The sequence below is a fragment of the Schistocerca piceifrons genome, chromosome 5 (genome assembly GCF_021461385.2).
Source record: "Schistocerca piceifrons isolate TAMUIC-IGC-003096 chromosome 5, iqSchPice1.1, whole genome shotgun sequence".
NCBI lineage: Eukaryota > Metazoa > Arthropoda > Insecta > Orthoptera > Acrididae > Schistocerca > Schistocerca piceifrons.
This window is the reverse complement of record NC_060142.1, coordinates 57,486,382-57,511,588: the sequence shown is the minus strand read 5'-3', so window position 1 is coordinate 57,511,588 and position 25,207 is coordinate 57,486,382. Positions and strand designations below refer to the sequence as shown.

At 43.8% G+C, this 25,207-nt stretch overlaps 1 protein-coding gene across 1 annotated transcript in view; it reads right to left on the bottom strand.

Moving 5' to 3' along the window:
* LOC124798577 (glucosidase 2 subunit beta) overlaps positions 1 to 25,207 on the bottom strand; it is a 182,106-nt gene that overhangs the window by 20,029 nt on the left and 136,870 nt on the right. Inside the window, exons 7-9 of the mRNA XM_047262039.1 lie at positions 24,606 to 24,749; positions 24,443 to 24,530; positions 1,330 to 1,520 (exon numbers count right to left, since the gene is read on the bottom strand). Of these exons, the coding sequence (XP_047117995.1) occupies positions 1,330 to 1,520; positions 24,443 to 24,530; positions 24,606 to 24,749 (423 nt within the window). The remainder of the gene's footprint in view (positions 1 to 1,329; positions 1,521 to 24,442; positions 24,531 to 24,605; positions 24,750 to 25,207) is intronic.

Here is a 25,207-nt window from a genome sequence, read left to right as displayed (position 1 = left end):
AGCTTTTGGCCATGATCTGAGAGTAAATGAGTGGCATCTGGTTCACAGATTCCAACAAATTTCCTTCTGTTCAGACTGTTTGTGCAATTAATTTGAAAAACACATATGAGAACTTCAAACTGCTACTCACACTTGTCCCACATGGAAAATAGAAATGGTGTATATGTGGAAATTTCAATTCTTCTCAGCATGCAACTTAGGTATACACAGCACAACTGGTGTCTATCCAAGTGAGACAGCAGAGATGGGAAAAATCTCTGTTATGGAGAAAAAAATGGCTTGCTTTAAACAAGCCACTGCCTGGACACAAGACAATGGAGAACACTCCTGATGTTGAAAAATTTATGAAACCAATGGACAAAACTTATGTAGACTCATGCTCTTAATGAGAGAATTTTCCACGGATCAGTGAAGTAATGATAGAAGAAGGAAATTTTGTAGACGCACGAATTAGGGGTTAATGTCGGATTAATAATTCCTTGATTTGTTGAAAGAATGGCATGGCTGTCTTTCAGAAGCGCAAGAAGTTTTTAGGCAACCATAACACACAGAACTAATGTGATATTGTACAAGAGCTACTGAAATCGTACTGTCTTATGGTATGCAACATGTCACATAAACTACATCACTTGATGATTAGTCTGAGTTTATCCTTGATAACCTTGGAGCATTAAGAGACAAACATGGAGAACAGTTCCACCAGGACATTTCTTTAACAGAAAATCATTATCAAGGCAAATGGAGTACTGCAGTGTTGTAAGATTACTGCTGGTCCTTACGAAGTAATGTTTCTGTGACCAAGTACTGCTGAAAATATGGGAAAAAGTAGTTACTCATTTCTTTGCTTTGTTTGTATACTGACAGATTTTGTTTGCTGTTTTAAATTGGAAGCCTTGTTGGAAGAGTTTGTCGTTTTGCAATATAAATCTAATACATAAGCTGCCAAAGTAATTACAAAAACCATTATTACATGAAACCTGGGGGCTGCAGAGAAAGTCTGAAATTAAATCTGGATTCATCGTCTAATCATCTCCTAGAAACAATGTTTATTAATGCTGTAATGATGAAAAGATGTTTTTTGCTGACCAGTGTAATTGGTACAGAGCTTTGAGATTTTTTTTAAGCAAAACTATTGTTTATCAAGCATATGAAGCAGTGAAGTGCCTTACATCCACAATGTTCATATTCTACTGCTACTTTAGTGACACAGCAATAAAATCTTGCTATGTGATGAACGTTAAAAGTAATTTATAAATATGTTCCACACAATACTGATTCAGTACAAATCATATTAAAAAAGAATTATAAAATGTAAAATAATAAACTTACATGATCAAATGGACACAGTTTATAAACATATTCAGAATCTGTAAATTCAAAACATTCTCCATCCAATGGAGCGAACTCATCCTCTTCACCATAATCTTTCTCCATGGATTCTTGCAACTGCTTTATTTCACGCTGCACATCCCTTAGGTTACGATCGGCTTCTTCAAACTCTGACCGAGCTCTTGTGGCTTCTACGAACACACACGAAAAAACAACCAACCACTTTAACAACAGCAGTAACAGTTCCAATTATTAAATTACATCTACCTGAATAAGAGGGAGAAAATCTCATACTTACAGCACAACTGTTTGCAAATTTAAGAATGTGGACAAACAACACTTACTATACTGATAGCAGAAACAATGGTAACTCCAAGAGACATGTGCTTCATCCCTCAATGGATGCCAAATATTTCTCCAAATAACCAAACAATGGGAAATCCATTATGAAAAGGATAGTCGCCACTCACCATATAGCAAAGATGCTGAGTTGCAGTGAGACACAACAAAAAGACTGTCACACAATAAGCTTTCTACCAACTAGGCCTTTGTCAAAAATGGATTACACACACACACACACACACACACACACACACACGAGCGTGCGCGAATACAACTCGCACACATGACCACAGTCTCTGGCAGCTGATGTGAGACTACGAACAGCAATGCATGATTGGGATAGGCAACCAGGTGGGGGTAAGGAAGAGGCTGGGATGGTGAGGGCTAGCAAGATAAGAGTGGGGGACGGTAAAGTGCTGCTGCAGGAGCATGCAGGGACGAGGTGGAGAGAGGGTGGGGCAGCTAGGTGCAGTCTGGAGGTTAGACGGAGAGGGTAAGGGGGAGGGGATAAGTGGGGGGGGGGGGGGGGGGGAGGTTAGTGGAACAGGAGAGAAGTAGAAAGATTGGAAGCATTGGTGGAATAGAGGGCTGTGTAGTGCTTGAATGTGAACAGGGAAGGAGCTAGACAGGTACGGACAATGACTAACGTAGGTTGAGCCAGAAGGGTTACAGGAATGTAGGATATATCGCAGGGAGAGTTGTAAGGGCAACGACTAATGAAGGTTGAGGCCAGGAGGGTTACAGGATGTAGGACATATTGCAGAACTCTACCTGCAACCCATGCTATGGATATTTTGAAGGGAGAGTTCTGCAATATATCCTACGTTCCCATGAACCTCCTGGCCTCAACCTTCATTTGCCATTGTCCTCACCCATCTAGTTCCTTCCCTGTTCCCATTCCAGCACTACACAGCCCTCTGTTCCACCAACACTTCCAGTCTCTCTCCTTCTTCGCTACCCCCGACCCCCATTCCATCTAACATCCCGACTACACCTATTTGCCCCACCCTCTCTCCACCTCATCCCTGCATGCTCCTGCAGCAGCACTTTACCATCCCCCACTCTTATCCTGCTACCCCTCACCGTCCCAGCCTCTTCCTAACCCCCACCCAGTTGCCTATCCCATCATGCACTACTGTTTGTAGTCTGGCTTCAGCTGCCAGAGACTATGGTTTTGTGTGTGTGTGTGTGTGTGTGTGTGTGTGTGTGTGTGTGTGTGTGTAAAAAAGAAGAATGTGGCTCTGCCAGTAAATACACAACAGGTATCACACTATGTCCCCCTCACCTTGTTGGGAGGGTTATTGTGACAACCGCTTTGAAGGTGAACAATGCCTACACATACATACCATCAGTTCCAGTAGACAATAATTTAAATTTTACAGTTTTGAACAAACTTTACCCAATAACTCTACAACTTGTTACATAAAATCTTATTTATATTTCTTCAACCTCTCAGTCCACATTTAAGTTGTGCGCTGTTGGTTGCTTATTGCACTGGTAGAATTACAGCATTGTCTGTTTACAAGGGCATGCTGATAAATAATGTCTCCAAACTTAATGGCTCCAAAAAGAAATTATTAACATTCTACATCTTTATCCTTTACGTCTACATATTTGCAGCCTTCTGCCACTAGAGGGCTCCAAATTGTAGTGTGTAACAAGGCAGTGTGTATGTAACTATGTCGGTGCATGAGAAGCAGTGAGGTGTAATTGAGTTACAAATGCGAACAGTTTGTTCACACATGGAGCACCCTCTCCTTCAGCACAATTCCACACCACATATGGTGCTACAACAATTTGACAAATTGGGTTCACTGGCTTCAATTGTCCTCCATAAAGTTCCGACTTAGCACAATGCGATTTTCACTTGTTCCCAAAACTTACAGAATACTTTCAAGAACTTCACTTTGATAGTGATGATGTGGTGCAAGCAGGGTGAGGCTGTCGTTCTGTCTGAAAAGTCAAACATTCTATACTGACAGTTTCAACAAACTTGTCTCTTGTTGGGAGAAATTTGTTTGTCACCAGGCTGATGGCTCAAATGGCTCTGAGCACCATGGGACTTAACATCTATGGTCATCAGTCCCCTAGAACTTAGAACTACTTAAACCTAACTAACCTAAGGACACCACACAACACCCAGTCATCACGAGGCAGAGAAAATCCCTGACCCCGCCGGGAATCGAACCCGGGCGCGGGAAGCGAGAACCAGGGTGACTACAATGATAAATAAATATGGAGACATCAAGAATAAAGATGTAGAATGTCAAACAGTAGAACATCCTGGCTGGAATATCTACAATTATGAAAAGGATAGATCGCTACTCACCGTAAAGATGACACTGACACACTGAGTTGCAGACAGGCACAGAGGAAACACTGTTACACACTGTGCTTTTGGCCAAAGCCTTCTTCAGAAAAGAAAGAAGAACATTCACACAAGCAAGCATACCTCATGTACACATGACCACTACCTCCAGCTGCTCTGGCTGGACTGCAACTGTTGTTCTGAACGAAAGAACCAGTCCTAAGGGGCAGTGAAAGGGGGAGGCATAGGGTACGGGTGAAGGGAGACAAGTGGAATGTGGAATGAACAGAAGGCAGCAGGACAAGGCTGTCAGACGCAGTGTTGGACGGCTCTGTGGTGAGTGGGGCACATGAAACAGAAAAGAAGAGGAGCAGAGAATGGAAAAAGATCAGTGTGTACATAGGCAGAGAACAGTGTACAATCAGTGTGAGGGGACATGAACCGGGAGGAGGTGATAAGACGAAAGGGGCAGAAACTGTTGGATGGAGGGTGTGGGGGCAGTGGGTTATCGTAGGTTGAGGCCAGGATATTTTCAGGAGTGGAGAATGTATTGTACGGACAATGCCCATCTGCGCAGTTCAGAAAAACTGGTGGAAGAGTGAAGGATCCAGTTGCTCCAGGTAGTGAAGCAAACATTGAAGTCAAGCATGTTATATTCAGCTGCATGATGTGCCACAGGATGGTCCACTTTGCTCTTGGCCACAGTTTGAATGTGGCCATTCACCCTGGTGGACAAGTGGTTTGTAGGCATACTAATACAAACAGCTGTGCAATTACTGCAGCAGAGCTGGTATATGACATGACTGGTTTTACACGGGGCCTGTTCTCTGATGGGGCAACATAAGCCTGTGATAGTTCTGGAATAGGAAGTACTAGAGGTGTGGATGGGCAAGTCTTGCACCTAGATCTTCCATAAGGATATGATCCCTCTGCCTAGGTGCTGGGATTGTGAGTGGCATAGGGATGGGCAAGAATGCTGTGGAGGTTGGATGGACGATCACTTCAAACCTTCTTCACGTGGGACGAGGCAGCTAATGTTGATGTGGATGGGGACACGACATCCGACCTCATAAAAGGCTGGGCTGTTGGCACACAGGAAGTGCTGGTTAACATGATTATGCTCTCCAGCAACTGTGGTCAGCTTTATTTGGCCTACATAGATTTCAAGATTGAGATTTATTTCTTAATTTCATCTGAATGAAAGAGGAGATATTTTTGAAGCTGCACAGCATCAATGAAAAAGATTTTTACTGCCAAGATACAAACATGAGACAGGCGATAAACTCAGAGATGAGTACACATATGTTACAAAAAATTTCATAATAGCAAAAACTTCCAGTGTGTAACATACATTTATCTTCAGACATAAACTGGCAGCCAAGTTAAGATTTTTAGGCACTGGGGAAACATTCCAGTCCTTGGCCTTTGCAACAAGAATTGCCAAAAATTAATTATTTATAATAAATAACATTGATTATTGAGATGGAATGTAACATTCTTAGCGTGAACTCACTTAAGATGAACTCTTGGTTAATGCAAAAAAATAAATAAACAGAAAATTTAAACTGGCTCCAGCGGCAATACGTTAGTTCTTATTAGAAGTTATATCTGTTAATACAAATTTCAGTTAAGGTAGATTATAAACTCTTTTTCAGTCCCTAGCATAATTGAATTTCATTCCAACACAAACTTCTGATGTTACACTATTTTAAAGTGTTATTATTTTCCAAAATGAATGCAAGAACTGTAACTACAAAGCTAACTACCCACTGTTGACTCATTTCTGACGTATTGTAGGTCTGCAGCCATGACTATCACCTCAACAATCAGCACGTACAATACATTTAAGTAAATTCAATAATGTGTGCATTGACAATTACAAACATATTCGATGCCAGGTGTTCTTTTAGTCATAGCAACACTGAGTTAGCATACTGAATAAAAATCTACAAACAGTAGCACGGGAAACACTGCATGAGGAAACAGGCAACTCTAAATGTACAGGTAAAGTTTAATATTCTTGCTGAAGTGGCCCATGGTACAAAGAAAACAGCAATTACAGAGCAGTTTGGAATTCCAAAATAATTAAGAATTCTGCGCCAGGTTCCAGAAACAAATCTAAAATGACTTTGATACATTACTGCTAGAATGGTTCAATCATACTCATGCATTTAACATACCTTTAAGTGACCCTATGAAGCAAATGAGATTGCCAAAAATAAAGGCATTCAAGACTTCAATTGGTCTGCTGGTTGGCTGTATTAGTTCCAAAAGAGACTTTCGATTTCATCTGTACACATTCTGGTGAAACAAATGAATTTGATGAAGAAAGTGCAAACAGCTGGTTACATAAATCAAACTGAGTGAGTGAAAAAGTATGCCTCGTACGATGTGTTCAATATGGATGAAACTGGACTTTTCTACAGGCTTTTTCCAAATCACACCATGAAGATAAAAGGTAATGGTGTCATTGTGGAGCATGAAGCAAACGTGTAACTGTTGCTCTTGTATGTAATGCAGTCAGCAGTGAAGAGTTATATACCTGAGTTATCGGTAAATCCGAGAAACTGGATTGTTTTATAACCATAAATATGGACACTTTACTTCACATCTACTCTCGCCATTACAAAGCTTGGATTAACGGCACATCATTTCACAAGTGGCTTTTTCATTTCAACAGTTGACTGGTTATTCCAAAACAGACACATTCTTCATATATGGGACAGATGTACTGCCCACAACATACTGGATCTGAACATAACCAACAAAAAGGTTCAGTTTTTTCCACCAAACATGACAAGGCATCATGGACCAAGGCATCATTTCTCTCATGGAGGGAGCTTATCACAAGCGATTGTATGAACTGCAATTCGTGCAGCTGAAAACAGTACTGCAACCCAAAATTGGAATCTGCTTGGTGCAATAAAAGCCATCGCAGCAGCCTAGAACTACATGTCACCACATCATATGCAGAAGTGCATTAATAGAGGCTAGAGAAATAGCAACACTGAAGATGTCCACGAGTTAGACGATGCCACTTCACCTGATGAATGGACAGTTCTGCAAAACACTGCAAAGCCTGGGATTAGTTTAGAGGAATTCTCTAGTGCAGACAAAGGCACTGGCATATGTGCTTCTGTGGAATCTGATGTGCCAAAAGCTGTGGCTAGGGTCATAAGAAGAAAGTGAGGTGGGAGAGAATACAGAAGCCATTCCATCTGCTATCAGGAGATGTTTACACCCTTGGACAGTTTAGAATGATTTGCTTCAACATCAGATGTCACTGCTGGGTTTACAGAAGCTACTGTAACAACTAGTTGTGAAATTAAAAGATATTTTCATTCCCATGAACATCAGCGAATCATGTTTGAATTTTTTCCAAGAAAATAGTGTAATCTGTGAGTACTTGTACTTTTACAGTCACTTTATAGTGTTATAGGTGTACAGTAATGTATACATATTAAAATCTGTGTTCACTTACTATAAGCTCTTGATTTTTTGGTCCCTTTGGATTCATGTTAATGAGATTATACTGTAGTACTTGTATTAAATGAATAAGAATGACCTGGAATCTTACAGAAAACGTAATGTTAAAAAAACTTAAAAGGGACGGACGCGAACCTGCTACCTTCTTCGTCACAACTCACAACTCACGAGCCCACGACACTATGAACTGTGATACAGCTTCGACACAGCAACCTAGCTTCCGTATATGGCATACACCGCCTAAAGACTGTATCTACATATGTCATTATTTGATATTAAATATGCAAACTGTATTTTGATCTAAATAAACGTTGTGTTGTAGCACTGAAATGGTATACTTCCATAGCACACAAGTTATAACACTAGAAACATCAACTATACCTATCAAGACTTTACCTACCGATACGTTGCTTCCTATCTTTTATTGTAATAAACCATAGCTAAAATGATGCGTTTCAGAGAGATCAATTTTCTGATGCTCTGAAACAGTTTAGATTCATACCACATACTCTACGAGGGAGAAAACCCACCAAATATGTTGTTTAATGCCATACAATATGGTGGCTGCTATGTTCTGCGTGCAACGTACAATAATGTCGCATCTCATTGATTACATTCCTCTCCACGAGGCAAAAATCTTGGGTGGTGGTAGGAGGATTGAAGGTGTGTGAGGTGAGGTACAGGAAATCTGTCTGTGGACTAGGTCGGGGGACAGTGCCTGTCTGTGAAGGCCTTTGTGAGATCCTGAGCATGAGACTTCTTGTCACTGCAGATATGTTGTACCCGGGTGATGAGGCTGTATGGGAGGGAGTTTAGGATATGGAAGGGATGGCAGGTGCCAAAATGCAGGTACTGTTGGTGCTTGATGTGTTTAATGTGGACAGAGGTGTGGATGGTAGGTGGTCAACGTCCAGGAAGGAAGTACACTGGCTTGAGGAGGACCAGGTGAAGCAAGTGGGAAAGAAGGTGTTGAGATTGTGAAGGAATGAAGATAGTCCAGGTCACGGTGATACCATCAATGAATCTTTAGGGATGTTTCTCTACCTAACTTACAAGTTTCACTATGAAATAGTGAAACAAGGTACGGCAGGTGCAGCACAAAGTACAATGTCCACAATCAGTTAAGAAATACTTTTATTTAACAACTGCACTATGATAAAAAAACATGAAATAGTTTTAAAATTTACTGATGCTGAAGAAAGTTTTTCACCAATGAGGTAGCACTTGACAAAGGAATGGCAAGGTAGGAAGAGTGGGCAATGAGCAAAGTCACAACCATGTCCCTACATATCACCGGTATGACACAGATATTTTCGGAATTAGTTGTATCTGGCAGAAGACATGAAGCAAAACACATATTTACATGCTCCGCTACATAGCAGGCATAAGATGGCATGGTGTAGGTGTGTCATTGAACACCACAGTAAGAGTCTCAGTAAAAAATACATCACCACGTGGAATGACCATTGCAGCATGTGCACAGAGCAGAAGCTAATGTTAATGCTGTGTTGAGAAGGCGATGATAGGGTGTGAGGCTAAGTGGGTGGAAGCCTAGGAACTGAGCTATTGTCATGTACCAGTACTCGGTGACTGTAGTAAATCTGCTGCCTTAGCAAGCTAAGGACTTTTGGACTTGCTAATACAGATGGCCGAGGGTGTGTTGGAAACCTGGTGGCTCCTTTTGACAGCTGAAAGTGCAAGCACCGGGCATTGTGAGTGTGAACCACTGGTGCCTCTTGTGAGAACAGATTGTGTAGCTCCTGGGTGTGGTACTGGAAATGCTTTAAATAATGCTGTTGAGGAAGTGTATGGGGTTTTATACCCAGCTGTTGACAGTGGCTGAGGCGAAATAGCTGCATTGGACATAGGCTGCAGGAGAGCTAATGGGGCAGGGGCATGAGCATCCTGCACACTGGGGATGCTGCTCCCTGTGTTGTTGACGGATGGTGGATCAAGAGTAGTGTTGGCATAGAATGGTGGGTTTCCCATCGTGTCCTAAGCTGAAGTGAGGCATGTCAGCATCTCAGAGGCTTCGTGGCGGGATTGCTTGGCTCAGTGTCGGCAGTGGTGGCACTGTCAGAGGTGCTGGTACTGCCATGAATCTGTGGCATTTTTATGAGGATGGTAATCTGGCTCGGTTGTATGGGATTGAGAAGCGTGTAGTTGGGCTCCAAACCATCGATCAAAATGCTGATACAGATGGGGTGGAAATATAAGGCAGATGTCTCCGAGTCCTGCTTCAGGACCACCATGGTGCTGGTGAGAGGTTGGCCACATGCAAGTTATGCAGTCCTGCAAGCTGGTGATGAACTCAGGGATCACGTCGTGAAATCGCCCGGCATGGTGAGTGGCTGACCATAAACAAGTTCAGCAGCCAAAATACCAAGATCGCCCATGCAAGTGACGTGGAGGCCGAGACGTACCAGTGACATGGCTGTGGTCGAACTGTTAAGGCAGAGGAGGATGGCCTTCAAGGTACAGTGGATCCATTACACCACGCCACTGGCAGCTGCCTGGTAGCTTGATGTCAACTGCAGGTCAGTCCTGCAGAGATCTGTCAGCTCGCGAAGAAGGGCAGATGTAAATAAGTGCCATGATATGTAGTGACGTGGCACCAGCAGCCAAAATAAGAATCCACGTGGAGATGAAGGCGGTGGCTACTGTGATGTTGGGTATAAGGATTGCAACCAGTCCACTGTGATGAGGAGGTAGTGGCACCCATCAGAGGAAAGTAGAGAGCAGACACCCATCAGAGGCAAGTAGAGAGCAGACAATGTCCTCATGAATATCGGTGAACTGTTGCCTGGCGACAGGTGTGCTGACAGAGGAGACAGGGGTCAGTTCAAGTACTTCAGTTCCTCTGAATACCTGGCCACATGAAATGTTGCATCACCAGAGCAGCGGACATGTGCACAGGGTGCACTGAGCCAGTGGAAATGTTGCACCGGATACTGCTGTCTGAGCCAGGAGCCAACGTGCTTTAAAGATGGAGTGTGGAAGTGATGTACACGCAGACACGGGTGAGTTTCAGGTGATGCTGCTGGATGGTGCTAAATGCCTCATAGTCCAGGGACAAGGCAACAACACAGGTGCGGCTGAGGTAGTCGGCGACAGCGTTGCCCATTCTTGCGATGTGATAGACGGCAGTAGTAAATTCAGAAATTAATGACATCTGCCAGAAGTGATATAGGGAGAACTGCTCAATGTCTTTTGCAAGGTCACATGTTATAGGCTTGTGGTTGGCGAAGACCGTGAAGTGACGGGCCTCCACGAACGCTAGAACGTATTTGATACCCTGTAGATGAAGAGGAGCCCTGTATCATGTGTGCTTCAGTGCCACTGAGTGGCGTTAGCTGGAGAAGAAAGCGAGCACCTGCCAGATGTTGCCAACATGCTGCTGCAGCACAGCACTGAAGGTCATTTGGCTGGGATCGACCACAATGACAAACAGGGCACTGGGGCGTGGGTGGGTGAGAATGGTAGCACCCCCCAAGTCGCACTTGGCAGCAGAGACTATGTCTTGTATTTACACCATCCACAGCATCGGTTTGTTACCCTCTGTTTTGGTGCCACGAAGGGCAGCAGAGAGCATCTCTTGCATAGCAGCAGCAGTCCTCAGATGGCACATGAGTGGGCAGCAGAGATTGCATGGCCCAGGAATATCACCTCACTGGCACTGAGAATGCACTCTGCTGAGTTGTTGTTGTTGTTGTTGGCATTCTAGAGACACTCAAACATACTGCAGAGGTTCTTGCGGTGTTTGTGGGCATTGTGGAAAGAATTAGCATGCCATCCAAGTAGGTGAAACAGCATGGCAAGCCTTCCAAGGTGCCGTCCCAGAAACACTGCCATCATTACACAGCATTACAGAGGCCATAGGTCATGAATGCACTCTCGTAGAGCGCAAATAGTGTGATGACGGCAGTCTTCTGGATATCCTTTGGTGTGACCAGAATCTAGGTGAAGGGTTTGGCATGGCTGATCATGCTAAAAATTGTAGATCCAACCAGCACATTGCTGTAGCTGCATAGGAGTGGCACTGGATACCAGTCAGGGATGGTATGGGTGTTTTAACTTCCGGTAATCGACGTATGGGCACCAGGAGCCATCTTTCTTCTTGGCATGTTGAAGGGCAGACGCCCACGGGCTCTGTGAAGGATGCAGCATGCCGGCAGCAAGCAGCCCTTCAAACTTGGCCTCGGCAATCTTGAGTTTGTGCGGTCATAGGGGCCATGGCTGGTAGAAGACAGATGGTTCGTGGGTGGTGTCGATGTAGTGGACAGTTGAATGGCGGACCTTCTGAGGTGTGCTGGATGGATGTGTGAGAATAGAAAACTGCGCCAAGGCAGTGCATTGGCCAGAATATGCCATCTCCTTCACATAGAAGAAAACAGGGAAATGAGTGGTGCAACTCTTTGATCTCCCGATAGTGCTGTCAATGAGGTGCCAGCTGGCAATGTCAGGAGCAGGCAGTAGTAACTGATGAAGTCGGAAGACACAAATCACAGAACTGGTGTCGATGAGGAATGGCATGGCAGGGCTAACATCATAGACGAACAGGCACTGGGAGAGCAAGCAACAGCCAGATGCACCTAATCCACTCAGCTGTTGGGATTTGTGTGCTAAGAACAGTGTTCCCTGCAATTTGCAGCATACAGGCCAAAGCGCACGTGGTACCAAAAGAGGCTGGTTGGATCATGGGAGGGATTGGCGGGTGGCTAGAGCTGGGCCGGTGGTAGCTGTTGTTGGGCCACTGGCTGGGGCTGCGCAGATTCAGTGGTCAGAACTGAGGTGGTCCACTGTTTCCTGTAGTGCTGCCATGTCAGCAATGAGTCAGATGAGGATGTAATACACTCCCTGGCTACTGTCTACTATGATGTGGGCTGGTTGGGTGGGAGTGGCTAGTGATGTCATTTGTGGTGCATTGAGTGGCAAGGGGGAGCTCATGGCAGGGTGGCTAGCAGAATGACGACCAGCTGACTGCGCCAGGTAGAGGTAGGGCTGGCAAGTAGCAGTTGCACGAAAGGAAGCCAGCATCTTGTTCACCCTATAAGTGAGGCCAGCGGTGCTGGTGGAGAGAGATCAGTGTGCGACAGCACAGATTCCTGTATTGGGGCTGGGACATGAGCCAGTCAGATGTTGTATAAGAAATTGTCAGAAATTATACGTGGCTATGTCAAGCTTTGGAGATCGTTCAGGAATTGTGAGGGTTGCCAGTCTCAACACGACTCAAAGGAAAGGAAGAGACTGACATGCTACATTTCTGACAATTTGAGTTGCGTCACAAAATGGCAGTGGAGAATCTTCTAATAGTCTGTGGCCAGGGGCCATCTGATGACATCGTGGACCTCCATTGCATATGTCAGCTCCAGCTGGCTGACCACAACAGCAAATCCGACAGCATCCTGGTGATGCCGCAGCCAGCGAAGATGGTATCCACTGAAGAAAACCACATGTGAGGGTTCCGCAGCAGGTGAGCTGCTATATGGTCATGTGGAATAGTGGTGGCATGTGAGAGATTGTGCATCGGTTTGTTGACACTGGGAGGGACGGTTGCAGCGATGGTAGAAGCAGGGGCCAGGGCGGGCATCGGTATGGAGTCTGGCGGTGGGCTGACAGTGGATGGGGGCACTATGAGTTGTGCGTGTAGGATAATGTGCAGCATTCCAGCTCTGCAAGGAGCATGGTCAGCTTGCCAATGATGTGTTTCGTTGACACAGCAGTGAGATGTCTGTTGAGCTGGTGTGGAAGCCATGGTCACTAGGTTGCACAAGAGATGATGAAACTTACACATGAAAAACAGCTCGTGATTAAAAGCACTCTATTGTTAGTAGCATGGAAACAAAAGTTGCTGATGGGTTGTGCATGTGTGCAGGAGTCTAAACAATTGCTAATGGGATGAGGTGGTCAACAACATGATGTAACAGAAAATTAGGTCAACTGAGGTTATTGTCGGGTCACCAGTGTAGCAACGTTTCTCTACTTAACTTACGAGTTTGATTATGAAAGAGAGAAACAGAGCATGGTAGGCACTGCACAAAGAAAAATGTTCAACTAACCTATTACAAAAAACAGGAAATAGTCTCAAAATTTACAGAAGCTGAAGAAACTTACTTGCCAATGTGGGTGGTACTAGACACAAGTGCAGCATGACAGAAATAGCATACTCTGGGCAAAGTCATAATTTTGTCGCCTAATATCACTATTACCAATATTTTTTGACACAGGGTGCAAAAATAATCATCTCCAATGGAAGATGCATTAAAAACCTGTTTATATGGCTCGCTGCATAGCAGGTGTATAGTCGGTGTAGCATGGTTATGTCTTTAGACTTCATGGTAAATGTCTCTGTACTACACGCACTGCCACCTGGCATCACCATTACGTTGCAGAACAGAAGCTGATGTTGATGCTGCGAGGAGAAGAAAAGACTCAAAGTGAGGCTAGGTCACTGGAAGCTTCGCTAGGCACTGAGCTATTGTTTTGTACTGGTGGCCAGGAAGCACAGTATGCAGACATCCAATCACACAGCAGGATCAACAGCTTGGGACAAATGTAAAAGTGGAAAAGAAGAAATTGGCTGCCTTAGCAGCTGGCCATAATAAGCAAGGGATGCAAGGAAGTGTTAAGAGATAGATGTCTGGTGAAAGGCTACCACAAACATGAATCAGATCAGGGGTTTGGGGTTTAGGTAAGCTACGAAGGTTTCCTTTAGAAGGCCCATAAACAGGTTGGCACAGGTGGATTCCATGTGGATGCCCATGGCTGTGCTGTGTATTTGTTTGCATATCTTCCTTTCAAAAGAGAAGTAGTTGTATGTTAGGATTGAGTTGGTAACATGTATGAGGAATGACATAGTGAGTCTGGAGTCTGAAGGACATTGAGAGAGGTAGTGTTCAAAAGCAACAAGACCATGAGGATTAGGAACGTTGGTGTCTAGGGAAGTGGCATCAATAGTGATGAGTAGGGATACATGAGGAAAAGGGGTGTGGATGGTGGTGAGTCAGTGTATGAAGTGGTTGGTATCTGATGTGGGAGGCTTGATTTGAGTTGCTGATTGGAGATGTTGGTCAATGAGGGCTCAAATTCTTTCAGTGGTAGCACAATAACTAGCTAGAATGGGGTGTCCAGGATTGCTGTGTTTGTGAATTTTGGAGAGCATGTAGAAGGTGAGTGTGCAGGTTGTCATAGGGCTGAGGAGGGAAATGGATTCAGGGGAGAGGTTCAGGGTAAAGCTTAAGATTTTAGCTGAGATTGAAGGTTATGGTCGACTTCTGGGATAGGATCACTCTGGCAGAGATTAAAGGTGAAGGAGTCAAACAATTGGCAGAGACCTTCCCCCAGATAGTCACTGCAGTTCATAATGACAGCAGTAGAACCTTTGTCCACAAGTAGGATGATTAGATGATGATCTGTTTTGAAGCTGTGTGTGTATGTCTTTTGTTGTGCTGAAAGAGTGGTGTTCTCAGGAAGGGACTTGGGAAAGGACGGTGTGGCCAAGTTGGACGTAAGAAATTCCTAAAAGGTGACCAGGCAGGAGGCCTCTGCCAGTTGTCTGTCATCTCCTGGATTCTGCCAGAGTGATCCAGTCCCAGAAGACCAACATAACCTTCAATCCCTGATTAAAGCATTAGGCCCTTCACAGAATCTCTCTCCTGAATCCATTTCCTCCTCACCCCTGTGACACCGTGCACACCCACCTTCTACATGCTCCCCAAAATCCACAAACCCAACAATCCTCTATGCCTCAATGAAGCTAGTTCATATGCCCTTACTGAAAGAATTTCAGCTCTCACTGACCAACATGTCCAACCAATTGCCCAAATAAACTCATGTCAATGATACCAACCATTTCCTTCACAGACTCTCCACCATCTCCATCCCTTTACCTAGCATCCCTCATGCCCAAGGTCTTACTGCTATTGAAGATTACCTCTCCCAACCTCCTTCAGACTCGAAAACCACTACCTCATTCCTCACACACCTTCCTAACAATCTTAACACACAACTACATCATCTTTGAAGGGGAGGTATACAAACAAATCAATGGCACCCATATGGGACCCACCTATGCCATCCTATTTGTGGGCCATCTACAAGAACCATTCATAGCCTAGCAAAACCCCAAACACCTGGTCTAGTTCAGCTTCACTGATGATATCTTCACAATATGGACTCAGGGCCACGACATCCTATCCTCATTTCTTCACAACCTCGACACCTTTTCTCCCATCGGTTTTGCATGATACTCCTCAATCCAGCTTGCTACCTTCCAGTCCACATTAAACCCACCAACCACAAAGAGTACCTGCATTTCAACTGCTGCTATCCCTTCCACACCAAAAAATCTCTCCCATTGAGCCTGGCCACCCGGTGACCTCTGATAAGAACTGTCTTGTCCAGTATGATGAAGGTGTCACAGTATCTCCACTCTCCCCTCCTCCCTCCCCAAATCCTCCCACCACCTCGTTACCAGCTGCAAAGGAGCACCCCCTATGTCCCCCAATACCACCCTGGACTGCAGAATTGGATCACAACCTTTATCTGGGCTTTGATAATCTACCATCATGACCTGAAATGAGGGACATTGTACCCAATTTTGATGAGGATTGTGGGTTTAAAGGGACTAAACTACTGGGTCATCAGTCCCTCCATCTCATGAGAGAAATACGTAAAAAGGCAGAAACCAAAGAAAGTGGGAACTTGGCTGCTCACCTATATAAACAAGTCGAGAGTTTAAAAAGGGCATAACAGTAGTTGTAACAGGATAGGTAAAAGGAAATAGAGATAACCCAGGCAGCATCTGGCACAAGAGGGTCTAAAGGCACAAAAAGGTGAGAGGGGAAGAAAGTAACCTGCAATCACATGGGGGATACCTGCTGCAGGGGGATACCCCCCACAACCACCCCTAACACTGAAAGTGTGGGAGTGTTATATTTTAGTGCGAAATCTGTCCTCTCTCAGGAAATGCAACACTTTGGTAGTGGCTGTCACATCATATGCAAGCATCTGAGGTACTGAGGTAGACATGTTGAGTGCGTGCTGCAGATCAGCCAGCATGGCACACTCAACAAGAACACGCACTGTCGTCCGTAGACTACCTCAACTGCAGAGAGGAGGATCCTCCTGACGCAGAAGGAACTTGTGGGTGAGTCTTGTATGGCCAAAGCATAGTCAGCACAACACAATGGCACCTTTGTGACAAGCCTGGAAAGATGGATGCCACGCCTTAGTGGATCCCTTAATTGCTCTTACCTTGTGTCGAGTTGTTCTAAGTCTGTGCCTGGTATTCTGATGTCTTTAAGTTGATCTCCTGTAGTTGCATCTTTAGCTAGATGATCGGCAATTTAATTTCCTGGAAGGCCTATGTGACTCGATGTCCAGAGCAGCAGAGATCAACCAGTAGGTCCTATATCAAGCAGCCAAAAGATTTTTGGAACAACACAAGGATATGACTTTTAAGCAACTCACGGAATTGCTACAGATCAGAAAGTTCATCATGGCCAGCCAGAGATTTGGCATACAGCAAAGCCTGCAGTACAGTAACCAACTCTGCAATGTATACACTGCAGGCACTGTGTGTTCAAAAGCGTAACCAACCCTGTCATTTACTTTTGATCCATCCGTGAAGATGCATACCATATTAGAATAATCAAGGAGGATCGAATGAAACAGTTGTACGAGAAGGGTAAGATCAGCATTGTTATTGGGGTCAGAAAAGAGGTCCATCCATATCACAGGACAGAGTACAGACCACAGGAGGTATTGAGAGGGAGCCCTAGGAACACAGACTAAGAGGTGCTGTTGGAGGTCCTTCAGTAGAGTATTGAGTTGGATCCCAGCTGGTCTACCCAATTTCGGACAGCGCACAAACAATCTGAACTGTTGGTTGTAGAACAGAGTTGAGTGACATGGGTGAAGAGGTATCTGACACACAGTGAGTGTGTAATTAGCAACAAGCTGCTGTCATCTAACCTGCAGCAGTGAGTCACTGGCTTTCGTCAGGAGGCTGTCAACAGTGCTCGTACGGCAAGCCCCTGTTGCCAACCACATGCCAGTTTGGTGAGCAGGGTCCAGCAAGGTCAGTACAGATGGTGCTGCCAACCACAGGCAATGCGTCCATAGTCTAAGCGGGATAAAAACAGCGCTTTATAACATCTCGGAAAAACTATGTGGTCCCCTAGCTTGTTGTCAAATAAGATACCTAAGAATTTTAAAGTTTTAATTACTTCCAGTAACTGGCCAACAAAAATTTCTGGGTGTGGATGCACAGCCTCGAGTCTACAAAAACGCATATCTTGTGATTTTGCAGGAGAAAACTGAGAGCCATGATTCAGGGCCCAGTCGTGGACTCTCCAGACAGCCTCCTGATGTTGGCACTCAGCAATGCGCAGAGACATAGGGGCATAGCACAGGCAAAGATCATCCACATAGAGTGTCCGAAAGACTGTGGGGACCACTGCATTTACAATACCATTGATTGGGACAGCAAACAGCGTTATGCTTGGAGAAGATCCCTGAGGGACTCCAGTTTCCTGTATATATTGGTTGCTGAGAGTCGAACCTATCTGCACCTGAAAAAGTCAGAGATATAGGAAATTCCGCATAAAAATGGGCATACTGTCCCAGAAACCCCACTAATGCAATGTAGAGAGGACGTGATGTCACCAGGTCGTATTGTATGCCTTCTGTAGGTCAAAGAACACAGCAATGAGATGTTGGCAATGCACAAAAGCATTGTACACTGCAGATTCCAGACAAACCAGATGATCTGTGGTGGACTGGAAATCCCGAAAGCCACTTTGGAATTGTGATATATGCCCTCCAGCTTCAAGGCAGCAACAAAGACTGTGGTTGACCATTTGTTCGAATCACTTACACAACCCATTCATCAGGGAGATTGGCTGGTAGGTAGTTAAAATATGTGATCCTTTCCCAGTTTCATTAACAGCAATGATAGTACCTTCCCGCCATTGAGAGGGGAATTCTCCTTCCCACAAAATCCGATTAAAAAGTCTGAGGATATACTTCATGTAGTCAGCATGAAGATGTGTGAGCCTTTGGTTCGGGATTTTTTCAGGTCTAGGGGGCCATGTCTCTAAATTCTGCAAAAACACTGCAAAACTCCCATTTGCTAAAAGGGACACTGTATGATACAGAGCTAAGTGGACGGAAGGATAGTGAGATCACTCAATGAGGTGTTTCGGGGTCAGGAAATTACTGCAAATGGACACTTCAGTGAAGTGTGCCGCTAAAAATTCGGCGAATACCATGGGATCAGTGCAGATGTTACCAATGCAAGGATGCAGGCATCAGCATGGGTGGAGGATGGCCGCAAATGCAGCGGATTTTAGTCCATACTTAGGATAATGGGGTGTGGGATCGAAAATATTACACATATATTGCTCACAAACTGCTGTTTCCTTTTCTTTATTAAAAACCGCACTTTCACCTGGAGTCTCTTGAATGCTATTAAATTACCTATAGAGGGATGGCACTTGCACTTTTGACGTGCCCTGTGGTGTTCCCTGATAGCTGTGGCTCTATTTTCAGAGCACTGTGGCACCAGCGGTCTTCAAGATTAGCCTGAGGAGTAGGGTATCATTGCTGCTGCTGCACGAATAATAATATCAATCGTATCCTTAACTACTTGGTTGATACCCATCACATGACTGGCTGCAAAAGTGGCTGTAGAGGACAAAGCCTGCCAGTCACCTTTCTGAAGCAACAAACGTGAAGCATTATCCATATGTCTACGAGGGAGGGAATGATAGGAAAATGGTCGCAGTCACAAAGGTCGCCATGGACCCGCCATTGAATCAGGTGTAAGACACTCGGGCTGCAAACTGTGAGATCAACAGCTGAGTATGTCCTGCAGGCTGCACTGAAATATGTTGCAGCTCCAGTGTTGAGGAGGCAGACGTCCAATTCTGAAAGGAGGTGTTCTAGTACATGGCCTTTGCGAGATGTAATGTCAACACCCTACAGAGGATTATGGGCATTTAAGTCCCCCAATAAGAGGAAGCGGTAGATAGCTGTTCCACTAACTCTTAACAGTTTGTGATAATCCATCTTGGGGGTAGATAAACATTACAGACTGTCATTCTAACTGAAAGGTAGAAACTAACAGCCATGGCCTCTAGTGCAGTGGTAAGGACACCTGTTCACTGAAAATATCTGAACATATGAGGGTACAGACTCCACCAGATGCTCTCTTGACACTAACGTGACTGGTACAGTAGACTTTGTAGTTTTTCAGAGAGAAATAAAACAATCCCTTGTTTTACATTCTTTTTTCGATACCCGAATGAAATACTCTCTGAAGAGGCAATTCATTGAAAGTTTCGTAATTCCAATTGTATCTAATAAACGATTTAGTGTAATACATTAAATTTCATAAAATTTATTATTGCATTTGTTTACTTGTATGTAATGTTTGTCCAATATATGCCAGCATTATTTTGCATTCACTAATTAAGCCATAATTAAGAAAAATTAGGTTAGCATTGTTGTTTTTCACTATTTTGTATAATGTGATGTGCATCTTATGTAAAAAATCTTTTATACTGTATATGCCAGTTTGGGCATAAAATACAAAAGGTTTTGTGTATAGTTATTCATAATAACTTTGAACCCTTAATTATTAATTTTATAAATTTGCATTATTGTTTTGCTAACTTCATTGTTAAGAACATATAATAGGGAGAGCAGAAGGCCCAGAAAAAGATCAGTTCGAGAAAGTACACAGATATGACCACTGTGTCACACGTCAGTGTAATAATCTAATTGTTGTACTACGGTTTTTTGACCATGCAGCCTGTTATGTGGAGTGGGCTCCCACCAAGAAGAAGTGGTACAGCGTGTCATTAATAAACCACTATAAAATGACTTGATACCTGGATTATTTCATGGAATTCACATAACTAGATCCAGTTAGCAGATGAAATGGATCGGGACGATAACTTCAGCAGTAGCGGCAGGAAGCAGATTACTCCGAGTTACACCAACTAAGATAGATATAAGCAATGAACTAAACTTTATATGTCACTGCAGAACTAATTACTAAAGTCTAAAGTTTGGAAACTGTTCTAGCAGTAAACATATGAATTTGTCTCAAGGTTGTCTTTGAGTTGGTGGATGCCAGAGTGATCAATAAGATACCCCATCATCATACATTCTTGATGTCTTTGGAACAGAAGTATAATTTAATCAAATAGTCTTCCAATAATTATTTTCGCCACAATTCCACTCTCTCTGCACAAAAACAAAAAATTTCATTACAGGAGCAGGGAGGCGTGTTGCCATAAACCGTGTTTCCTGAAGTGCTATGCCAATCACGGAATGAACAGCCAGTAAATGATGAAGTTTAGTAAAATGGTGATAGTAGCCATTATAGTTCCCTTGAAGGAGCATAGGTGTCAGGTCCAAGAATGTGGCAAATGGAAAAGATGGGTGTGATTACTTCACTACCAGGTTGCAGTCTGCCAGTTCATGAGATCCGTCATCACAGTGCATAGGCTCGACCTTTGTAGGGGTGGGGAGCGAAACATCTGAAGCCTCAGAAAGTAGTTTATCTTTCCGCTTATCCTGCTTATCCTTAAGAAACTTTGATTTCTGTGAAGACTTCCCGTTTTTATCTGCCAGGAGCAAAGAGGACCATATTTTCCCTCATCTCTGATGTCACTGAAGGATGACTAGGCATCTGTGGCTGCACGAATAGTGTGGGGACCACCGGTGCTACAGGGGTAGGGGGCAAAGGAGGTGACATTTCCTCCCCCCAACTATGGGGCAGGCCCTGGAATACGACCAGGTCAGGAAGTGTTGTGCGAGACCTTGTCATCATGTGAGGTATTGACTGTGATATGGTCTCAAATTTTGAGAGTTTTGTGTCAGTCAGATGAAGCCGTTCAAACTTTTTCTTTGCATCTTCATAAGACAGGCAGTCAAGCATTTTATACTCTTGAATTTGCTCTTAAACACTGAGCACTGTGGTGAATGAGGAGGGTGCAGTTCTGCACAGTTGACACATTGAGGAGATTGGTCACAAGGGCTGCCCTCATGGGATGCCTGTCCACATGCCCCACAGATAACCTCATTAGAACAGCAGGAAGCCATGTGTCCAAACCTCTGGCACTTAAAACATCTCATCAGAGGAAGAAAATAAGGCCTGACACCACACCTATAAACAATGACCTTACCCTTCTCAGATAAAATGTTACCGTTGAAGGCTAAGGATAAAAGCTCCAGTGTCCATTCTATTAGCCTTGGCCCCCTTCTGGATGCAGTGAACAAAATGGACTTCCACGCCGTCCCAGATTAGTACTGAACTCTGGCGTTAGGTCCTGATGGAAGGTAACACCTTGAATTCTATTGAGCTTGTTATGAGGAGAAATGGTTACTGGTATACCTCCTTGCTTGACACAGGCCTGAGGTGCTAGTGATTTGCTGGCATTTGATGTTTTGATCAGTAAAGATCCATTTATCATCATCTCTATTGCAGAAACCTTCCCAAATTGATCTTTAATATTTTCAACAAAAAACAGTAGCTTCGTTGTAGTGAAAGATCTGCTGTCAGTTTCGGAACAAACCAAGAACTAGGCAAAATGTCCACTCCCATTTCAAAGACTGAAATGCCGAAGGACTGTAAACCTCTGCATTAAAATCACTGTTCCTGACTGTTGAGACAGCCGTGTTGGCATGGCCACTGTTAAGTTTGTTCCTTCTAATTGCAGATCATTCACCACGATGCCACTCATTCCGATCAGAGTCTCTCCCTGTGGGTGCCACCCCGCCAAGGCAAAGGTCACCTGGCACAGTAGCCGTTTCCGGTACCCTGAAGTGGATAGGCACCTACTTCTTGGCTGACATGTGAAGGTTTCAGTTCAGACATTGGCACTGCGATCCCTACATTGCCAAGGGTTTACCGCCTAGAGAGTACATGACCACCCCACAATAATGGAGTGGCTACTGCTCTGGATGTTGGGTGCAGAGGTAGGAAGATACTACTGATCAGTAGGTGCAAAAAATAACAGTACACAGTGAAGAGTTAATGTACCACAGTAAGGAATTCTTTCCCAAATGATTCATACTTTTGTAAAATTTGGAAAGTTGAGATCAAACTCAAAAGAGAGACCACAATTTAAAAAGCCAAAAAAAGGTGGAGGAAAAGTGTTAAAAAGGTGGAAAAAAGCAAAAGCTTTCAGAAGTCCACAGAATAGTCAAAATATCACAGTAAAAACATGACCAAATAAAAAGACTCATATTAGTCGCCTCTTACGACAGGACAAGGAAGGGTCGTGGGTCTATTCTAGCCCCCCGATACCACAGTAGGAACTACCCAAGATCCTTCCCAACACTACTGAAGTGGTGTTCCATTGCCCATCCAACCTCCACAATGCCTTAGTCCATCCCTATGCTATTAAGAAACCCAACCCCTTGTTACAGGGATCATATCCCTGTGGAAGACCCAGGAGCAAGACCTGCCCAATCTACGCACCAAGCACTTCCTATTCCAGTTCTGTCAAAGTCTTATCCTACATGCATCAGAGGCAGTGACACGCGTGCAACCAGCCATGTCATATACCAGCTCTGCTGAAATATCTGCACAGCTTTTTGTATTGGTATGACCACCAACCAGCTGTCCACCAGGATGAATGGCCACCACTAAAAAGCGGCAGAGAGCAGAGTGGGCCCACCCTGTGGCACAACATGCAGCTCAAAATAACTTGCTTGGGTTCAATGGCTGCTTCACAACCTGGACCATCTGGATTCTACCCTCCACCACATGTTTTTCTGAACTGCACAGATGGGAGTTATCCTTATAACACATTCTCCACTCCTGAGAGTATCCTGAACTCAACCTATGATAACCTACTGTTCCCTCGCCCTTCATCCAACAGTCTCTGTCCCCTCTGTTCTATCACCTCCTCCTGGTTCACGTCCCCTCGCACTCACTGTGCACCGCTCTCTGTCTACATACCTACTAACCTTTTTCCATTCTCTGCTCTCTTCCTCACAGCCTCCTACCTGGCAGGCTTGTCCTGCTGCCTTCTATTCCCTCCATGCTCCACCAGACAGTGTTGTCACTCCCCCACCTACATCCTATCCCTCCCCCTTTCACTGTTCCACGCAGGATTGCTGCATTCATTCAACATAAAAGTTGCAGTCCAGCCAGAGTAGCTGGGGATAGCAGACGTGTGCATGAGATGTACCTGCTTGTGTGAATGTGGGTGGGTGTTTTCCTTCCTTTTCTGAAGAAGGCTTTGGCTGAAAGCTTATTGTGTAATAGTCTTTTGATTGTGCCTCTCTGCAACTCAATATCTCACCTTTACAGCGAGTAGCAATCCATCCTTTTTATAATTGTTGAAAATGAATGTTAATAATATTTGTTCTATTTTAAAAAGCTCTAAGATTTTTCACATGATAAATTCGGAGACGTTACTTTTCAACATACACTTGTACAAATGCAGTTGGCACTCACATTGTTCTTTATGCAAAACTCATTAATATTTGAGGCCTGAGACATCTGCCAAATATGTTCACTATTCTAGCAATATTTACTCATATATGCAATTTTGTCATATGATGACGTGATGGAGACTGTGGCTGTTGTTTGAAGACAAATGTTGATGGTGTTAGGACACACCATATGTCATAAAAAACACACCACATGTCATAAAGAAAGCATGTAAACTGTCTGAGGATGAATCACAACGATTCGAAACTGGTAACGGTACCCTTTGAATACAGGAACTGAAAGTAAATTTGTGGCTGGTTTCTGTCCTAACACCATCAACATTTACTCACATAACCTTACTAAAATTTTTGCTTACTAGTAGGGTATTATGACAATTTGCAAAGTAAATGCACCATATCTTTTCCTGACTGTGATTGTGTGAGAGCATTCAAAATGTTTTCAATTGGACCTTTTATTTGATATGTCACTGACATTTTTAAAATAAGTTGTCACATGCTTACCATCCACTAATCTTTGGGTGTCTTCATCATATTTTGGGCTATCTTCAGATTTTCCTTCATGCTCTTCATCTAAAGTTGCACTATCCTCCTGCACACAAAGAAAAATTAAGATCTTTCATACATCAAACCAATCACCAATATTCAACTGCATGTATATACATACATCAATAGCATCTCCATCATGTTCATATAATTCATGTTCAGGATTCTTATTGGCCTCATTGTCACCATCATCATCTTCCTCATCATCTGTATTATGACTTTCATCCTCTTCATTTGCATCTAATGGTAATTCTTCAGCAGAACCCTGGAAGTTGCACACTTCATTAAAAGCACAAAAAGCACACACAAATGTCACAAGTTAAAAAGCAACAATAGCACATTTTGGTTAATGTAAGGGCCTGCCACAAGCCTGTTCTTTTGTCCTACCAATTTTGTAGCCAAGCAAAATGCAGCCTGAGGAATGATGGCCACTGGACATGTGGGGAATGAAAGTGGAACACCACACATGAAGAGGAACACCACTGTGAAGGTAGTCAAATTTTTGTAGGTGATATGTAGATGTCATTGCAATCAATAATTGACTTGTTGATTTATACCATCCAATGAAGCATTTGAACATATAATTCATGAATTTTACTCCGAGTCAGAAGTTCAATTGTTTAATATGAGGCGAATAATATATTCAAGTTTAGAGACAAGTTTAATGAGGGCTAGAGAGTGCTGTGGCTGGAAATGACGAAGGTGTAGATGTAGTTAGAGTTC